The sequence below is a fragment of the Lineus longissimus genome, chromosome 16 (assembly GCF_910592395.1).
Source record: "Lineus longissimus chromosome 16, tnLinLong1.2, whole genome shotgun sequence".
Taxonomy (NCBI): domain Eukaryota; kingdom Metazoa; phylum Nemertea; class Pilidiophora; order Heteronemertea; family Lineidae; genus Lineus; species Lineus longissimus.
Window position 1 is genome coordinate 2,812,234 of NC_088323.1, and position 17,745 is coordinate 2,829,978.

Here is a 17,745-nt window from a genome sequence, read left to right on the forward strand (position 1 = left end):
CTGTTTAGGTTTTGCAACCATGCAGTGTTTAGGCTATAGGTTATAGAATATCCAGATATCGCGCTAAGAATCTACCTCAGCTTAATCAATGTGCTGCCGCTGATTGTTTTTCCAGACAAGCACAATTTGCTCCGGTCCGACAGTATTTTGCGGTAATGACGAGTACGTGTGTGGAGAACGATGCGACAACAAAACGGACTGTGTTAATGGAATTGACGAAATTGAATGCAGTAAGTTCATGTTTTCATATTTACAAATTTGAGGTGATTTGTTAAAACCGTTACAATCATAATGACTGTTAGGTTTGATCAACTAAAGCTGTGTTACTACTAAAAGAGAGACTGCCGTTAAATATCAGAATGTCTTTCAGTCTGCGCCGATCGCCACGATTTGGTGTTTCCCCAAATGTATTGATTTTGCAAGGCCAATGGATGTTCAGCCTATTGATAGGCACCTGTACGTGGCGTTGAACTAAAATGATCTTGGCTCTAGTGTGAGACATTGAATTGTCTACCAGTATTGCAAAATCGAGGTCATTCGCGAATAAATTGCTTACAAGAATTTAGCGGTTTACAGCAGTTGTAGAACATCAAATTAAATTTCTGGTTTGACATTTTGAACAAAAAAACTTGGCCTTTATAAAAATTAGCACTTGGGATTTTCAGAAATAGACTTAATTTACTCCTCTTTTGAACTTTATTTGCAGTTTGCAAGACCTGGCAGATACCCGCTAAAAACTGTAGTTCATTTCTACTACCGAAACTCTGTTTTGATCCTAAACAAATATGTGATGGCGAATGTGAATGTGACTCTGAGGTATGGCCAAATTGCCAAGATGAAGTGAACTGCAGTAAGTACAAAAACGCTGAAGTGATGTTGAAAGAGTGAATCCCCTAACAATATTTTTACTTGCTGTTTTTGTGCTTATGTGCAAACCCATCAAAGGCTTGTGAATGATCCTAAGAACGACACTCCTAAGATAGTATATTTGTGTGTTGGCTGCAGAGAAAGCTACATTTCACTATTTTTTTAATGCACTTCGGTTATGTATAAAACTAGCTTTCTTGCTGTGGCTCTTCCATTGTGGGATAAGACCACAACGCTATTCTTTTGGTCGTTTCTTCAATAAGGTCCCTTTTTAGAAATTCCAGGGTATCTAAATAATAGACATTGGTTAACATCTGGTTCAACCCACTTTTAAAATAATATCTGTAATACAAATGATCTATTGTTTCAGCAACAACGTCACAAACTACCTCAACAACGACATCGCCAACTACATCACCGACAACGTCGCCAACTACAACAACAACAACACCGCCAACGACAACGACCACATCGTCAACTACATCGCCAACTACATCACCGACAACATCGCCAACTACAACAACAACAACACCGCCAACGACAACGACGACAACTTCGTCAACTACATCACCGACAACATCGCCAACTACAACGACGACAACATCGCCAACTACAACGACAACATCGCCAACTACATCGACTACAACATCGCCAACTACATCGATGACAACATTGACAACTACAACGACGACAACATCGTCAACTACATCGCCAACTACATCACCGACAACATCGCAAGCTACAACAACAACAACACCGCCAACGACAACAACAACATCGTCAACTACATCGCCAACTACATCACCGACATCATCGCCAACTGCAACAACAACAACACCGCCAACGACAACGCCAACATCGTCAACTACATCGCCAACTACATCACAAACAACATCACCAACTGCAACAACAACTACACCGCCAATGACAACGACAACATCGTCAACTACATCGCCAACTACATCACCGACAACATCACCAACTACAACGACGACAACATCGCCAACTACAACAACAGCAACACTGCCAACGACAACGACAACATCGTCAACTACATCGCCAACTACATCACCGACAACATCGCCAACTACAACAACAACACCGCCAACGACAACGACGACAACTTCTTCAACTACATCGCCAACTACATCACCGACAACATCACCAACTACAACGACGACAACATCGCCAACTACAACAACAACAACACCGCCAACGACAACGACAACATCGTCAACTACATCGCCAACTACATCACCGACAACATCGCCAACTACAACAACAACAACACCGCCAACGACAACGACGACAACTTCGTCAACTACATCTCCGACAACATCGCCAACTACAACGACGACAGCATCGCCAACTACAACAACAGCAACACTGCCAACGACAACGACAACATCGTCAACTACATCGCCAACTACATCACCGACAACATCGCCAACTACAACAACAACACTGCCAACGACAACGACGACAACTTCTTCAACTACATCGCCAACTACATCACCGACAACATCACCAACTACAACGACGACAACATCGCCAACTACAACAACAACAACATCGCCAACGACAACGACAACATCGTCAACTACATCGCCAACTACATCACCGACAACATCGCCAACTACAACAACAACACCGCCAACGACAACGACGACAACTTCTTCAACTACATCGCCAACTACATCACCGACAACATCACCAACTACAACGACGACAACATCGCCAACTACAACAACAACAACACCGCCAACGACAACGACAACATCGTCAACTACATCGCCAACTGCAACTACGACAACATCGCCAACTACAACAACAACAACACCGCCAACGACAACGACAACATCGTCAACTACATCGCCAACTACATCACCTACAACATCGCCAACTACAACAACAACACCGCCAACGACAACGACGACAACTTCTTCAACTACATCGCCAACTACATCACCGACAACATCACCAACTACAACTACGACAACATCGCCAACTACAACAACAACAACACCGCCAACGACAACGACAACATCGTCAACTACATCGCCAACTACATCACCGACAACATCGCCAACTACAACAACAACACCGCCAACGACAACGACGACAACTTCTTCAACTACATCGCCAACTACATCACCGACAACATCACCAACTACAACGACGACAACATCACCAACTACAACAACAACAACACCGCCAATGACAACGACGACAACTTCGTCAACTACATCACCGACAACATCGCCAACTACAACGACGACAACATCGCCAACTACAACGACAACATCGCCAACTACATCGACTACAACATCGCCAACTACATCGACGACAACATCGACAACTACAACGACGACAACATCGTCGACTACATCGCCAACTACATCACCGACAACAACGCCAGCTACAACAACAACAACACCGACAACGACAACATCGTCAACTACATCGCCAACTACATCACCGACATCATCGCCAACTACAACAACAACAACACCGCCAACGACAACGACAACATCGTCAACTACATCGCCAACTACATCACCGACATCATCGCCAACTACAACAACAACAACACCGCCAACGACAACGACAACATCGTCAACTACATCGCCAACTACATCACAAACAACATCACCAACTACAACAACAACAACACCGCCAACGACAACAACAACATCGTCAACTACTTCGCCAACTACATCACCGACAACATCACCAACTACAACGACGACAACATCGCCAACTACAACAACAACAACATCACCGACTTCAACGACGACAACATCGCCAACTACAACAACAACAACACTGCCAACGACAACGACAACATCGTCAACTACATCGCCAACTACATCACCGACAACATCACCGACTACAACGACGACAACATCGCCAACTACAACAACAACAACACTGCCAACGACAACGACAACATCGCCGACTACAACAACAACAACACCGCCAACAACAACGACAACATCGTCAACTACATCGCCAACTACATCACCGACAACATCACCGACTACAACGACGACAACATCGCCAACTACAACAACAACAACACCGCCAACGACAACGACAACATCGTCAACTACATTGCCAACTACATCACCGGCAACATCACTGACTACAACTACGACAACATCGCCAACTACAACAACAACATCGTCAACTACATCGCCAACTACATCACCGACATCATCGCCAACTGCAACAACAACAACACCGCCAACATCAACGACAACATCGCCAACTACAACAACAACAACACCGCCAACGACAACGACAACATCGTCAACTACATCGCCAACTACATCACCGACAACATCGCCAACTACAACAACAACAACACCGCCAACTACAACGACGACAACTTCGTCAACTACATCACCAACAACATCGCCAACTACAACAACAACAACAACGCCAACGACAACGACGACAACATCGTCAACTACATCGCCAACTACATCACCGACAATATCGCCAACTACAACAACAACAACACCGCCAACGACGACGACAACATCGTCAACTACATCGCCAACTACATCACCGACAACATCACCAACTACAACGACGACAACACCGCCAACTACAACAACAACAACACTGCCAACGACAACGACGACAACATCGTCAACTACATCGCCAACTACATCACCGACAACATCGCCAACTACAACAACAACAACACCGCCGACGACGACAACAACATCGTCAACAACATCGCCAACTACATCACCAACAACATCGCCAACTACAACAACAACAACAACACCGCCAACGACAACGACAACATCGTCAACTACAACAACAGCATCATCGCCAACTACATCAACTACACCGTCTATATCGACGTCACCAACAACGACATCTACAAGTAATGTTCATGAATTTGACTCAGTTTTCGTCCAATTTCATATTTTTTTCGTTAAATATACTGCAGTACGTCTAGTCTTGTCGAGGAACATGTTGTTTTGCACTCCAGTGAGGCTTGGAAATGAGGAAATTTCATTTTTTTCTCTACTGTGTTATGTCAATGATTTGTGCATCCGAAATTGATCAAACATACTCATGTAGTCACTCAATTCGATTTCCTTATTAAAAGAAAAGACAATTATTACTTAATGCAATTCGAACGTGTTGTGGTTGTAAAAACTATTCAAATGGGAACTGTACTAATGTAGGGAGAAGAAGAGCCTTTAGACATTGAAAACTGACAAGCGCAACATGTCAACCTCTTTTATATGATGAAAATTAGGTGCTTCAATGCACCAAACTCAGTTGTTTGATTGATTATATTTTCAAACAATGGAATATGATCATTCCTCCTAATGACTACTTTATGCATTTTTTTTTCAGCTACAATCTCAACTACTACTACAGGTGTGTATATCTTGTATATGTCGTGGGCAGCTTCATCATCCTGCCTTATATTGATCGAACAGTGTGAGAGAAAGAGCATTTAAATATAATTATGTTGAACTGAATTAACTGTCCTTTATGTCGTTCTAGTAATTTCCCTGGATGTTAGAAGCAAACATATTTGAGTTACTAATGTTCGCAGTAGTTGGTCATATCACTAAAACTAAATTATTAATAAATACTGTGCCACTTGACAACCCCCTGTTACATAAGAAGCACCTCAACTGTTTTACTCCTTTACCATTTGTCTAGAGTGCAGTGATGAGATATTGGTTGACTATAAAGAAGCAGCTATAGAAGTAACAGCTAGCTCTTGGAATCAAACCATCAGGAGCCCAAGGGAATCCTTGAAAGATTCGATCGGATATTGGACGCCAACACAACAAGACTGGAAGGACGGTTCTGCTTTTATTGTATATAAACTCCTAGCAGTTCAAAATACACCAATAACGATTAAAAAGATTTGCACGAGGACGAATTTTATCAAATACATGAATGATAGCGTATTCGTTAGCAGAGAAATCGATCTTAGCATCAGTGATGATGGGACCACTTACAAATCATGGAAGACGATAAAGGTAGGTGCAGTGAACTAAAGTTTACGAAAGTATTACACTCTAAGATCCTTATTATATTCTGTGTAATGAATGCTGACAATATTTCATCCGCACTTGACCTTTAATATCTATAGAACTTTTCGGCAAACAAGGTCGTGACATCATTTCATCCATAACCACACAAAGGCGGTATAGATGTGTATTCGTACACCTTACTGGGCATACTATTTTGTGGTCCAGTATCCACTGATACGTCAGGCACTGATTGTCAAAATGAAAACACGTTCATTTGATTCAAACATTCTGACCAGCCAATATATATTCTTTCTAACTGTTTGAAAATCGTATATTAGCTAAAACTTAATCATATTCAAAATAAACATAATTTCATCACCACAACGAGAACAAACAAATTGTTACAGTACATTTCCTGTGTACGCCTTCAATATATCATTATGCCGAAGACCCAGCTGTCTTTCTTACTTACTTGGTGTTAACTATATGTATGAAGTCTATTGGGCTGAGATTTTCGCCAAACCACTGGGAAATTTTTATTTTGTTTCGATCTGAAATACAAAATGATCATATGATCTGTTTCCAGTCTGCTGATTATTCTATCACCCAATTAGGCAAATTTGACTTTGTTTTCAGTAGTAACACGTTGAACATAATGTTATTTTTCAGTCCACTGATATCTCTACAAACCCGTGGGGAAAGTTTTGCGTGGATTTCTTCCCTCGATTGCATGGAGCTTATATTAGATTCACTGTCACAGGTGACAATGGAAAACTAGCAGTCCCTATCTTGCCGAACTTTAGAGACACAGTCATCAAAGCTTGTTACGAAAAAGGTCAGTTTTGTTAATCCATAGAGTGCAAGACTTTGCAGGATATTACTCTCTTTTAATCGGCAAATCAGTGTCCTCTTTCAGGGGAAAATAATTGTTCCTCTTTAATGGCAGAATTGTTCACAACTTTTCTTTAAAAACCCTCTGCATCGCTCTCTACAGTACAGCACTGATACAAGTTCCGTTGAAAACATCAAAAACAATTCGCGCTCAGGAGCAAAATGGGTTGTGAAATTAGTAATTTTAATCGGCTGTTTTAGAAAGTAGTCTTGTTTCGGTCTGTGGCAGTATACAGTGCGGTACAAAACCAGCAATAATGTCTGACTTGATTTTATCTTTCAATACAGAAAACGTGACAACACCGACGACACCAACTACAATAACGGTAGGTAACATCATCTGATTAGAATAGCAAATACAATTCACGATATTATGAAGCACTCCTTAGTAATACCAAGTATGGATAAATCTATACTTGGTAATACGACTGTTAAAAGTACTCTTCCGTGGTGGTCCTCGGATAAATGTGTAGTATTAACACATGTAATGACGACAAATGAAATGGTGAATCGTCCGTATATCATTATGAAGAAGAAGAGGAGTTCATCAGAGTATGCATGTGAATATGCTACTCTTAGCAGAGGAACAACCCGGCCATCAGCTAATCAAATTTCATAATAATTTCATCGCTGTTTAGGTTTTGCAACCATGCAGTGTTTAGGCTAAAGGTTATAGAATATCCAGATATCGCGCTAAGAATCTACCTCAGCTTAATCAATGTGCTGCCACTGATTGTTTTTCCAGACAAGCACAATTTGCTCCGGTCCGACAGTATTTTGCGGTAATGACGAGTACGTGTGTGGAGAACGATGCGACAACAAAACGGACTGTGTTAATGGAATTGACGAAATTGAATGCAGTAAGTTCATGTTTTCATATTTACAAATTTGAGGTGATTTGTTAAAACCGTTACAATCGTAATGACTGTTAGGTTTGATCAACTAAAGCTGTGTTACTACTAAAAGGGAGACTGCCGTTAAATATCAGAATGTCTTTCAGTCTGCGCCGATCGCCACGATTTGGTGTTTCCCCAAATGTATTGATTTTGCAAGGCCAATGGATGTTCAGCCTATTGATAGGCACCTGTACGTGGCGTTGAACTAAAATGATCTTGGCTCTAGTGTGAGACATTGAATTGTCTACCAGTATTGCAAAATCGAGGTCATTCGCGAATAAATTGCTGACAAGAATTTAGCGGTTTACAGCAGTTGTAGAACATCAAATTAAATTTCTGGTTTGACATTTTGAACAAAAAAATATGGCCTTTATAAAAATTAGCACTTGGGATTTTCAGAAATAGACTTAATTTACTCCTCTTTTGAACTTTATTTGCAGTTTGCAAGACATGGCAGATACCCGCTAAAAACTGTACTTCATTTCTACTACCGAAACTCTGTTTTGATCCTAAACAAATATGTGATGGCGAATGTGAATGTGACTCTGAGGTATGGCCAAATTGCCAAGATGAAGTGAACTGCAGTAAGTACAAAAACGCTGAAGTGATGTTGAAAGAGTGAATCCCCTAACAATATTTTTACTTGCTGTTTTTGTGCTTATGTGCTAACCCATCAAAGGCTTGTGAATGATCCAAAGAACGACACTCCTAAGATAGTATATTTGTGTGTTGGCTGCAGAGAAAGCTACATTTCACTATTTTTTTAATGCACTTCGGTTATGTATAAAACTGGCTTTCTTGCTGTGGCTCTTCCATTGTGGTATAAGACCACAACGCTATTCTTTTTGTCGTTTCTTAAATAAGGTCCCTTTTTAGAAATTCCAGGGTATCTAAATAATAGGCATCGGTTAACATCTGGTTCAACCCACTTTTAAAATAATATCTGTAATACAAATGATCTATTGTTTCAGCAACAACGTCACAAACTACTTCAACAACTACATCGCCAACTACATCAACGACAACATCAACAACTACAACGACGACAACATCGTCAACTACATCGCCAACTACATCACCGACAACATCGCCAGCTACAACAACAACAACACCGCCAACGACAACGACAACATCGTCAACTACATCGCCAACTACATCACCGACATCATCGCCAACTACAACAACAACAACACCGCCAAAGACAACGACGACAACATCGCCAACGACAACAACAACAACACTGCCAACGACAACGACAACATCGTCAACTACATCACCGACAACATCACCGACTACAACGACGACAACACCGCCAACTACAACAACAACAACACCGCCAACGACAACAACGACAACATCGTCAACTACATCGCCAACTACATCACCGACAACATCGCCAACTACAACAACAACAACAACGCCAACGACAACGACATCAATATCGTCAACTACATCGCCAACTACATCACCGACAACATCGCCAACTACAACAACAACAACAACGCCAATGACAACGACGTCAATATCGTCAACTACATCGCCAACTACATCACCGACAACATCGCCAACTACAACAACAACAACACCGCCAACGACAACGACAACATCGTCAACTACATCGCCAACTACATCACCGACAACATCGCCAGCTACAACAACAACAACACCGCCAACGACAACGACAACATCGTCAACTACATCGCCAACTACATCACCGACATCATCGCCAACTACAACAACAACAACACCGCCAAAGACAACGACGACAACATCGCCAACGACAACAACAACAACACTGCCAACGACAACGACAACATCGTCAACTACATCGCCAACTACATCACCGACAACATCACCGACTACAACGACGACAACACCGCCAACTACAACAACAACAACACCGCCAACGACAACAACGACAACATCGTCAACTACATCGCCAACTACATCACCGACAACATCGCCACCTACAACAACAACAACAACGCCAACGACAACGACATCAATATCGTCAACTACATCGCCAACTACATCACCGACAACATCGCAAACTACAACAACAACAACAACGCCAATGACAACGACGTCAATATCGTCAACTACATCGCCAACTACATCACCGACAACATCGCCAACTACAACAACAACAACACCGCCAACGACAACGACAACATCGTCAACTACATCGCCAACTACATCACCGACAACATCACCGACTACAACGACGACAACATCGCCAACTACAACAACAACAACACCGCCAACGACAACAACGGCAACATCGTCAACTACATCGCCAACTACATCACCGACAACATCGCCAACTACAACAACAACAACACCGCCAACGACAACAACGACAACTTCATCAACTACATCGCCAACTACATCACCAACAACATCACCAACTACAACGACGACAACACCGCCAACTACAACAACAACAACACCGCCAACGACAACAACGACAACATCGTCAACTACATCGCCAACTACATCACCGACAACATCGCCAACTACAACAACAACAACAACGCCAACGACAACGACATCAATATCGTCAACTACATCGCCAACTACATCACCGACAACATCGCCAACTTCAACAACAACAACAACGCCAATGACAACGACGTCAATATCGTCAACTACATCACCAACTACATCACAGACAACATCGCCAACTACAACAACAACAACACCGCCAACGACAACGACAACATCGTCAACTACATCGCCAACTACATCACCGCCAACGACAACGACAACATCGTCAACTACATCGCCAACTACATCACCGACAACATCACCGACTACAACGACGACAACATCGCCAACTACAACAACAACAACACCGCCAACGACAACAACGGCAACATCGTCAACTACATCGCCAACTACATCACCGACAACATCGCCAACTACAACAACAACAACACCGCCAACGACAACAACGACAACTTCATCAACTACATCGCCAACTACATCACCAACAACATCACCAACTACAACGACGACAACACCGCCAACTACAACAACAACAACACCGCCAACGACAACAACGACAACATCGTCAACTACATCGCCAACTACATCACCGACAACATCGCCAACTACAACAACAACAACAACGCCAACGACAACGACATCAATATCGTCAACTACATCGCCAACTACATCACCGACAACATCGCCAACTTCAACAACAACAACAACGCCAATGACAACGACGTCAATATCGTCAACTACATCACCAACTACATCACAGACAACATCGCCAACTACAACAACAACAACACCGCCAACGACAACGACAACATCGTCAACTACATCGCCAACTACATCACCGACAACATCACCGACTACAACGACGACAACATCGCCAACTACAACAACAACAACACCGCCAACGACAACAACGACAACATCGTCAACTACATCGCCAACTACATCACCGACATCATCGCCAACTACAACAACAACAACACCGCCAACGACAACGACGACAACATCGCCAACGACAACAACAACAACACTGCCAACGACAACGACAACATCGTCAACTACATCGCCAACTACATCACCGACAACATCACCGACTACAACGACGACAACACCGCCAACTACAACAACAACAACACCGCCAACGACAACGACAACATCGTCAACTACATCGCCAACTACATCACCGACAACACCGCCAACTACAACAACAACAACGCCAACGACAACGACATCAATATCGTCAACTACATCGCCAACTACATCACCGACAACATCGCCAACTACAACAACAACAACAACGCCAATGACAACGACGTCAATATCGTCAACTACATCGCCAACTACATCACCGACAACATCGCCAACTACAACAACAACAACACCGCCAACGACGACGACAACATCGTCAACTACATCGCCAACTACATCACAGACAACATCACCAACTACAACGACGACAACATCGCCAACTACAACAACAACAACACCGCCAACGACAACGACAACATCGTCAACTACATCGCCAACTACATCACCGACAACATCACCGACTACAACGACGACAACATCGCCAACTACAACAACAACAACACCGCCAACGACAACAACGACAACATCGTCAACTACATCGCCAACTACATCACCGACAACATCGCCAACTACAACAACAACAACAACGCCAACGACAACGACGTCAATATCGTCAACTACATCGCCAACTACATCACCGACAACATCACCAACTACAACGACGACAACACCGCCAACTACAACAACAACAACACTGCAAACGACAACAACGACAACATCGTCAACTACATCGCCAACTACATCACCGACGACATCGCCAACTACAACAACAACAACAACGCCAACGACAACGACGTCAATATCGTCAACTACATCGCCAACTACATCACCGACAATATCGCCAACTACAACAACAACAACACCGCCAACGACGACGACAACATCGTCAACTACATCACCAACTACATCACAGACAACATCAACAACTACAACGACGACAACACCGCCAAATACAACAACAACAACACTGCCAACGACAACGACGACAACATCGTCGACTACATCGCCAACTACATCACCGACAATATCGCCAACTACAACAACAACAACACCGCCGACGACGACAACAACATCGTCAACAACATCGCCAACTACAACAACAACAACACCGCCAACGACAACGACAACATCGTCAACTACATCGCCAACTACATCACCGACAACATCACCGACTACAACGACGACAACATCGCCAACTACAACAACAACAACACCGCCAACGACAACAACGACAACATCGTCAACTACATCGCCAACTACATCACCGACAACATCGCCAACTACAACAACAACAACACCGCCAACGACGACGACAACATCGTCAACTACATCGCGAACTACATCACAGACAACATCAACAACTACAACGACGACAACACCGCCAACTACAACAACAACAACACTGCCAACGACAACGACGACAACATCGTCGACTACATCGCCAACTACATCACCGACAACATCGCCAACTACAACAACAACAACACCGCCGACGACGACAACAACATCGTCAACAACGTCGCCAACTACATCACCAACAACATCGCCATCTACAACAACAACAACACCGCCAACGACAACGACAACATCGTCAACTACAACAACAACATCATCGCCAACTACATCAACTACACCGTCCATATCGACGTCACCAACTACGACATCTACAAGTAATGTTCATGAATTTGACTCAGTTTTCGTCCAATTTCATCTTTTTTTCGTTAAATATACTGCAGTACGTCTAGTCCTGTCGAGGAACATGTTGTTTTGCACTCCAGTGAGGCTTGGAAATGAGGAAATTTCATTTTTTTCTCTACTGTGTTATGTCAATGATTTGTGCATCCGAAATTGATCAAACATACCCATGTAGTCACTCAATTCGATTTCTTTATTAAAAGAAAAGACAATTATTACTTAATGCAATTCGAACGTGTTGTGGTTGTAAAAACTATTCAAATGGGAACTGTACTAATGTAGGGAGAAGAAGAGCCTTTAGACATTGAAAACTGACAAGCGCAACATGTCAACCTCTTTTATATGATGAAAATTAGGTGCTTCAATGCATCAAACTCAGTTGTTTGATTGATTATATTTTCAAACAATGGAATATGATCATTCCTCCTAATGACTACTTTATGCATTTTTTTTTCAGCTACAATCTCAACTACTACTACAGGTGTGTATATCTTGTATATGTCGTGGGCAGCTTCATCATCCTGCCTTATATTGATCGAACAGTGTGCGAGAAAGAGCATTTAAATATAATTATGTTGAACTGAATTAACTGCCCTTTATGTCGTTCTAGTAATTTCCCTGGATGTTAGAAGCAAACATATTTGAGTTACTAATGTTCGCAGTAGTTGGTCATATCACCAAAACTAAATTATTAATAAATACTGTGCCACTTGACAACCCACTGTTACATAAGAAGCACCTCAACTGTTTTACTCCTTTACCATTTGTCTAGAGTGCAGTGATGAGATATTGGTTGACTATAAAGAAGCAGCTATAGAAGTAACAGCTAGCTCTTGGAATCAAACCATCAGGAGCCCAAGGGAATCCTTGAAAAATTCGATCGGATATTGGACGCCAACCCAACAAGACTGGAAGGACGAATCTGCTTTTATTGTATATAAACTCCTAGCAGTTCAAAATACACCAATAACGATTAAAAAGATTTGCACGAGGACGAATTTTATCAAATACATGAATGATAGCGTATTCGTTAGCAGAGAAATCGATCTTAGCATCAGTGATGATGGGACCACTTACAAATCATGGAAGACGATAAAGGTAGGTGCAGTGAACTAAAGTTTACGAAAGTATCACACTCTAAGATCCTTATTATATTCTGTGTAATGAATGCTGACAATATTTCATCCGCACTTGACCTTTAATATCAATAGAACTTTTCGGCAAACAAGGTCGTGACATCATTTCATCCATAACCACACAAAGGCGGTATAGATGTGTATTCGTACACCTTACTGGGCATACTATTTTGTGGTCCAGTATCCACTGATACGTCAGGCACTGATTGTCAAAATGAAAACACGTTCATTTGATTCAAACATTCTGACCAGCCAATATATATTTTTTCTAACTGTTTGAAAATCGTATATTAGCTAAAACTTAATCATATTCAAAATAAACATAATTTCATCACCACAACGAGAACAAACAAATTGTTACAGTACATTTCCTGTGTACGCCTTCAATATATCATTATGCCGAAGACCCAGCTGTCTTTCTTACTTACTTGGTGTTAACTATATGTATGAAGTCTATTGGGCTGAGATTTTCGCCAAACCACTGGGAAATTTTTATTTTGTTTCGATCTGAAATACAAAATGATCATATGATCTGTTTCCAGTCTGCTGATTATTCTATCACCCAATTAGGCAAATTTGACTTTGTTTTCAGTAGTAACACGTTGAACATAATGTTATTTTTCAGTCCACTGATATCTCTACAAACCCGTGGGGAAAGTTTTGCGTGGATTTCTTCCCTCGATTGCATGGAGCATATATTAGATTCACTGTCACAGGTGACAATGGAAAACTAGCAGTCCCTATCTTGCCGAACTTTAGAGACACAGTCATCAAAGCTTGTTACGAAAAAGGTCAGTTTTGTTAATCCATAGAGTGCAAGACTTTGCAGGATATTACTCTCTTTTAATCGGCAAATCAGTGTCCTCTTTCAGGGGAAATTAATTGTTCCTCTTTAATGGCAGAATTGTTCACAACTTTTCTTTAAAAACCCTCTGCATCGCTCTCTACAGTACAGCACTGATACAAGTTCCGTTGAAAACATCAAAAACAATTCGCGCTCAGGAGCAAAATGGGTTGTGAAATTAGTAATTTTAATCGGCTGTTTTAGAAAGTAGTCTTGTTTCGGTCTGTGGCAGTATACAGTGCGGTACAAAACCAGCAATAATGTCTGACTTGATTTTATCTTTCAATACAGAAAACGTGACAACACCGACGACACCAACTACAATAACGGTAGGTAACATCATCTGATTAGAATAGCAAATACAATTCACGATATTATGAAGCACTCCTTAGTAATACCAAGTATGGATAAATCTATACTTGGTAATACGACTGTTAAAAGTACTCTTCCGTGGTGGTCCTCGGATAAATGTGTAGTATTAACACATGTAATGACGACAAATGAAATGGTGAATCGTCCGTATATCATTATGAAGAAGAAGAGGAGTTCATCAGAGTATGCATGTGAATATGCTACTCTTAGCAGAGGAACAACCCGGCCATCAGCTAATCAAATTTCATAATAATTTCATCGCTGTTTAGGTTTTGCAACCATGCAGTGTTTAGGCTAAAGGTTATAGAATATCCAGATATCGCGCTAAGAATCTACCTCAGCTTAATCAATGTGCTGCCACTGATTGTTTTTCCAGACAAGCACAATTTGCTCCGGTCCGACAGTATTTTGCGGTAATGACGAGTACGTGTGTGGAGAACGATGCGACAACAAAACGGACTGTGTTAATGGAATTGACGAAATTGAATGCAGTAAGTTCATGTTTTCATATTTACAAATTTGAGGTGATTTGTTAAAACCGTTACAATCGTAATGACTGTTAGGTTTGATCAACTAAAGCTGTGTTACTACTAAAAGGGAGACTGCCGTTAAATATCAGAATGTCTTTCAGTCTGCGCCGATCGCCACGATTTGGTGTTTCCCCAAATGTATTGATTTTGCAAGGCCAATGGATGTTCAGCCTATTGATAGGCACCTGTACGTGGCGTTGAACTAAAATGATCTTGGCTCTAGTGTGAGACATTGAATTGTCTACCAGTATTGCAAAATCGAGGTCATTCGCGAATAAATTGCTGACAAGAATTTAGCGGTTTACAGCAGTTGTAGAACATCAAATTAAATTTCTGGTTTGACATTTTGAACAAAAAAATATAGCCTTTATAAAAATTAGCACTTGGGATTTTCAGAAATAGACTTAATTTACTCCTCTTTTGAACTTTATTTGCAGTTTGCAAGACATGGCAGATACCCGCTAAAAACTGTACTTCATTTCTACTACCGAAACTCTGTTTTGATCCTAAACAAATATGTGATGGCGAATGTGAATGTGACTCTGAGGTATGGCCAAATTGCCAAGATGAAGTGAACTGCAGTAAGTACAAAAACGCTGAAGTGATGTTGAAAGAGTGAATCCCCTAACAATATTTTTACTTGCTGTTTTTGTGCTTATGTGCTAACCCATCAAAGGCTTGTGAATGATCCAAAGAACGACACTCCTAAGATAGTATATTTGTGTGTTGGCTGCAGAGAAAGCTACATTTCACTATTTTTTTAATGCACTTCGGTTATGTATAAAACTGGCTTTCTTGTTGTGGCTCTTCCCTTGTGGTAGGTATAAAAGGCCACAATGCTATTATTTTGGTCTTCTGTCTGAAATAAAGCCCCTCTTTAGAGCTTCCAGTGGTTCGAAATAAAAGACATTGGTTTAACCTCAGGTTCAAGCCACGTTTAACATAACATCTGTACCAAACATGCTCTATTGTTTCAGCCACAACGTCGACTTCAACGCCTACCAGTAAGTTGAAGGTTTTGCTTTAATCTTTACGTCTACTACCTCCCCAAACTTCTCCACTACCAACACTGATCATGATGTAAGGTGTTTACACTCTAAGTTAAAGTCATGTCTCAGTGTTAAGGTCGACCACCATGATGTTGCTTCCGCAAAACCAGGCCATCTCCGCGCTTATTTTCAACTAAATGGCCTAATGTTTTTGAATCAATATGTCACAATCTTTGAGAGAATAATGTCCGTAAGTCATTCAAAAGTAATAAATAATTACGTAACTTTCTTGCAATCTTCGATTTTTCTTAATGTGCAGACAGTGCAAACATAAAAGGGAACGACACAATATATTTTAGCGGTAAATGGCGTTGTTGTAGCAATCGTAAATGCCCTCTGTCATTTCATATTGTATAGTGACGGATTAAGGGAGATTTCTATTAAGACTTTCGATTCCTCTGAGATTACGAAGCTTAATTGAATCCAATGGTCCCTGGGCATCTGTATCCAAGTGCATTACATACTGATACAGCGGTTTTTCATCCTTATTGCACTATTCAGTAGTTTAATCATGAGATGGATCATGCATGTAATGTGTTATTGGTCTTTCACAGCAACAACCCCAAAGAAGGTATGCATTTTCGAAGGCAGAGAATACTCACATGGTGAAGTAGTTAACAAAGAGGAATGCAGGAAATGGTAAGTCTTCCTTCAATCTGCCCTTTCGCAGTTGCAAATCCTGTGTTAGATTGGAAAAAACGGAGAGTTTTTAGAATAGGGCCTACCTTAATAATTGACGTTATGTGCGGTTGCATTTAGCTCTGAATTCGGTAATGATGTAATTTGCGGAAAATATAAATGGAAGACAAACCTGGCGTGCTAGTGGTTGGAGCATTAACAATAGCAATATAGT

At 41.5% G+C, this 17,745-nt stretch overlaps 1 protein-coding gene across 7 annotated transcripts in view; it reads left to right on the plus strand.

The window, feature by feature from the left end:
- Positions 1-17,745, plus strand: part of LOC135500835 (mucin-17-like) — a 104,529-nt gene that overhangs the window by 70,439 nt on the left and 16,345 nt on the right. For all 7 annotated transcript variants that reach the window (XM_064792493.1, XM_064792498.1, XM_064792496.1 and 4 more), the window contains 18 exons: positions 116-230; positions 707-850; positions 1,238-4,768; positions 5,251-5,274; positions 5,566-5,891; positions 6,555-6,720; positions 7,065-7,102; positions 7,522-7,636; positions 8,113-8,256; positions 8,644-12,936; positions 13,419-13,442; positions 13,734-14,059; positions 14,723-14,888; positions 15,233-15,270; positions 15,690-15,804; positions 16,281-16,424; positions 16,821-16,847; positions 17,447-17,531. In XM_064792493.1, the coding sequence (XP_064648563.1) occupies positions 116-230; positions 707-850; positions 1,238-4,768; positions 5,251-5,274; positions 5,566-5,891; positions 6,555-6,720; positions 7,065-7,102; positions 7,522-7,636; positions 8,113-8,256; positions 8,644-12,936; positions 13,419-13,442; positions 13,734-14,059; positions 14,723-14,888; positions 15,233-15,270; positions 15,690-15,804; positions 16,281-16,424; positions 16,821-16,847; positions 17,447-17,531 (9,821 nt within the window). The remainder of the gene's footprint in view (positions 1-115; positions 231-706; positions 851-1,237; positions 4,769-5,250; positions 5,275-5,565; positions 5,892-6,554; positions 6,721-7,064; positions 7,103-7,521; positions 7,637-8,112; positions 8,257-8,643; positions 12,937-13,418; positions 13,443-13,733; positions 14,060-14,722; positions 14,889-15,232; positions 15,271-15,689; positions 15,805-16,280; positions 16,425-16,820; positions 16,848-17,446; positions 17,532-17,745) is intronic.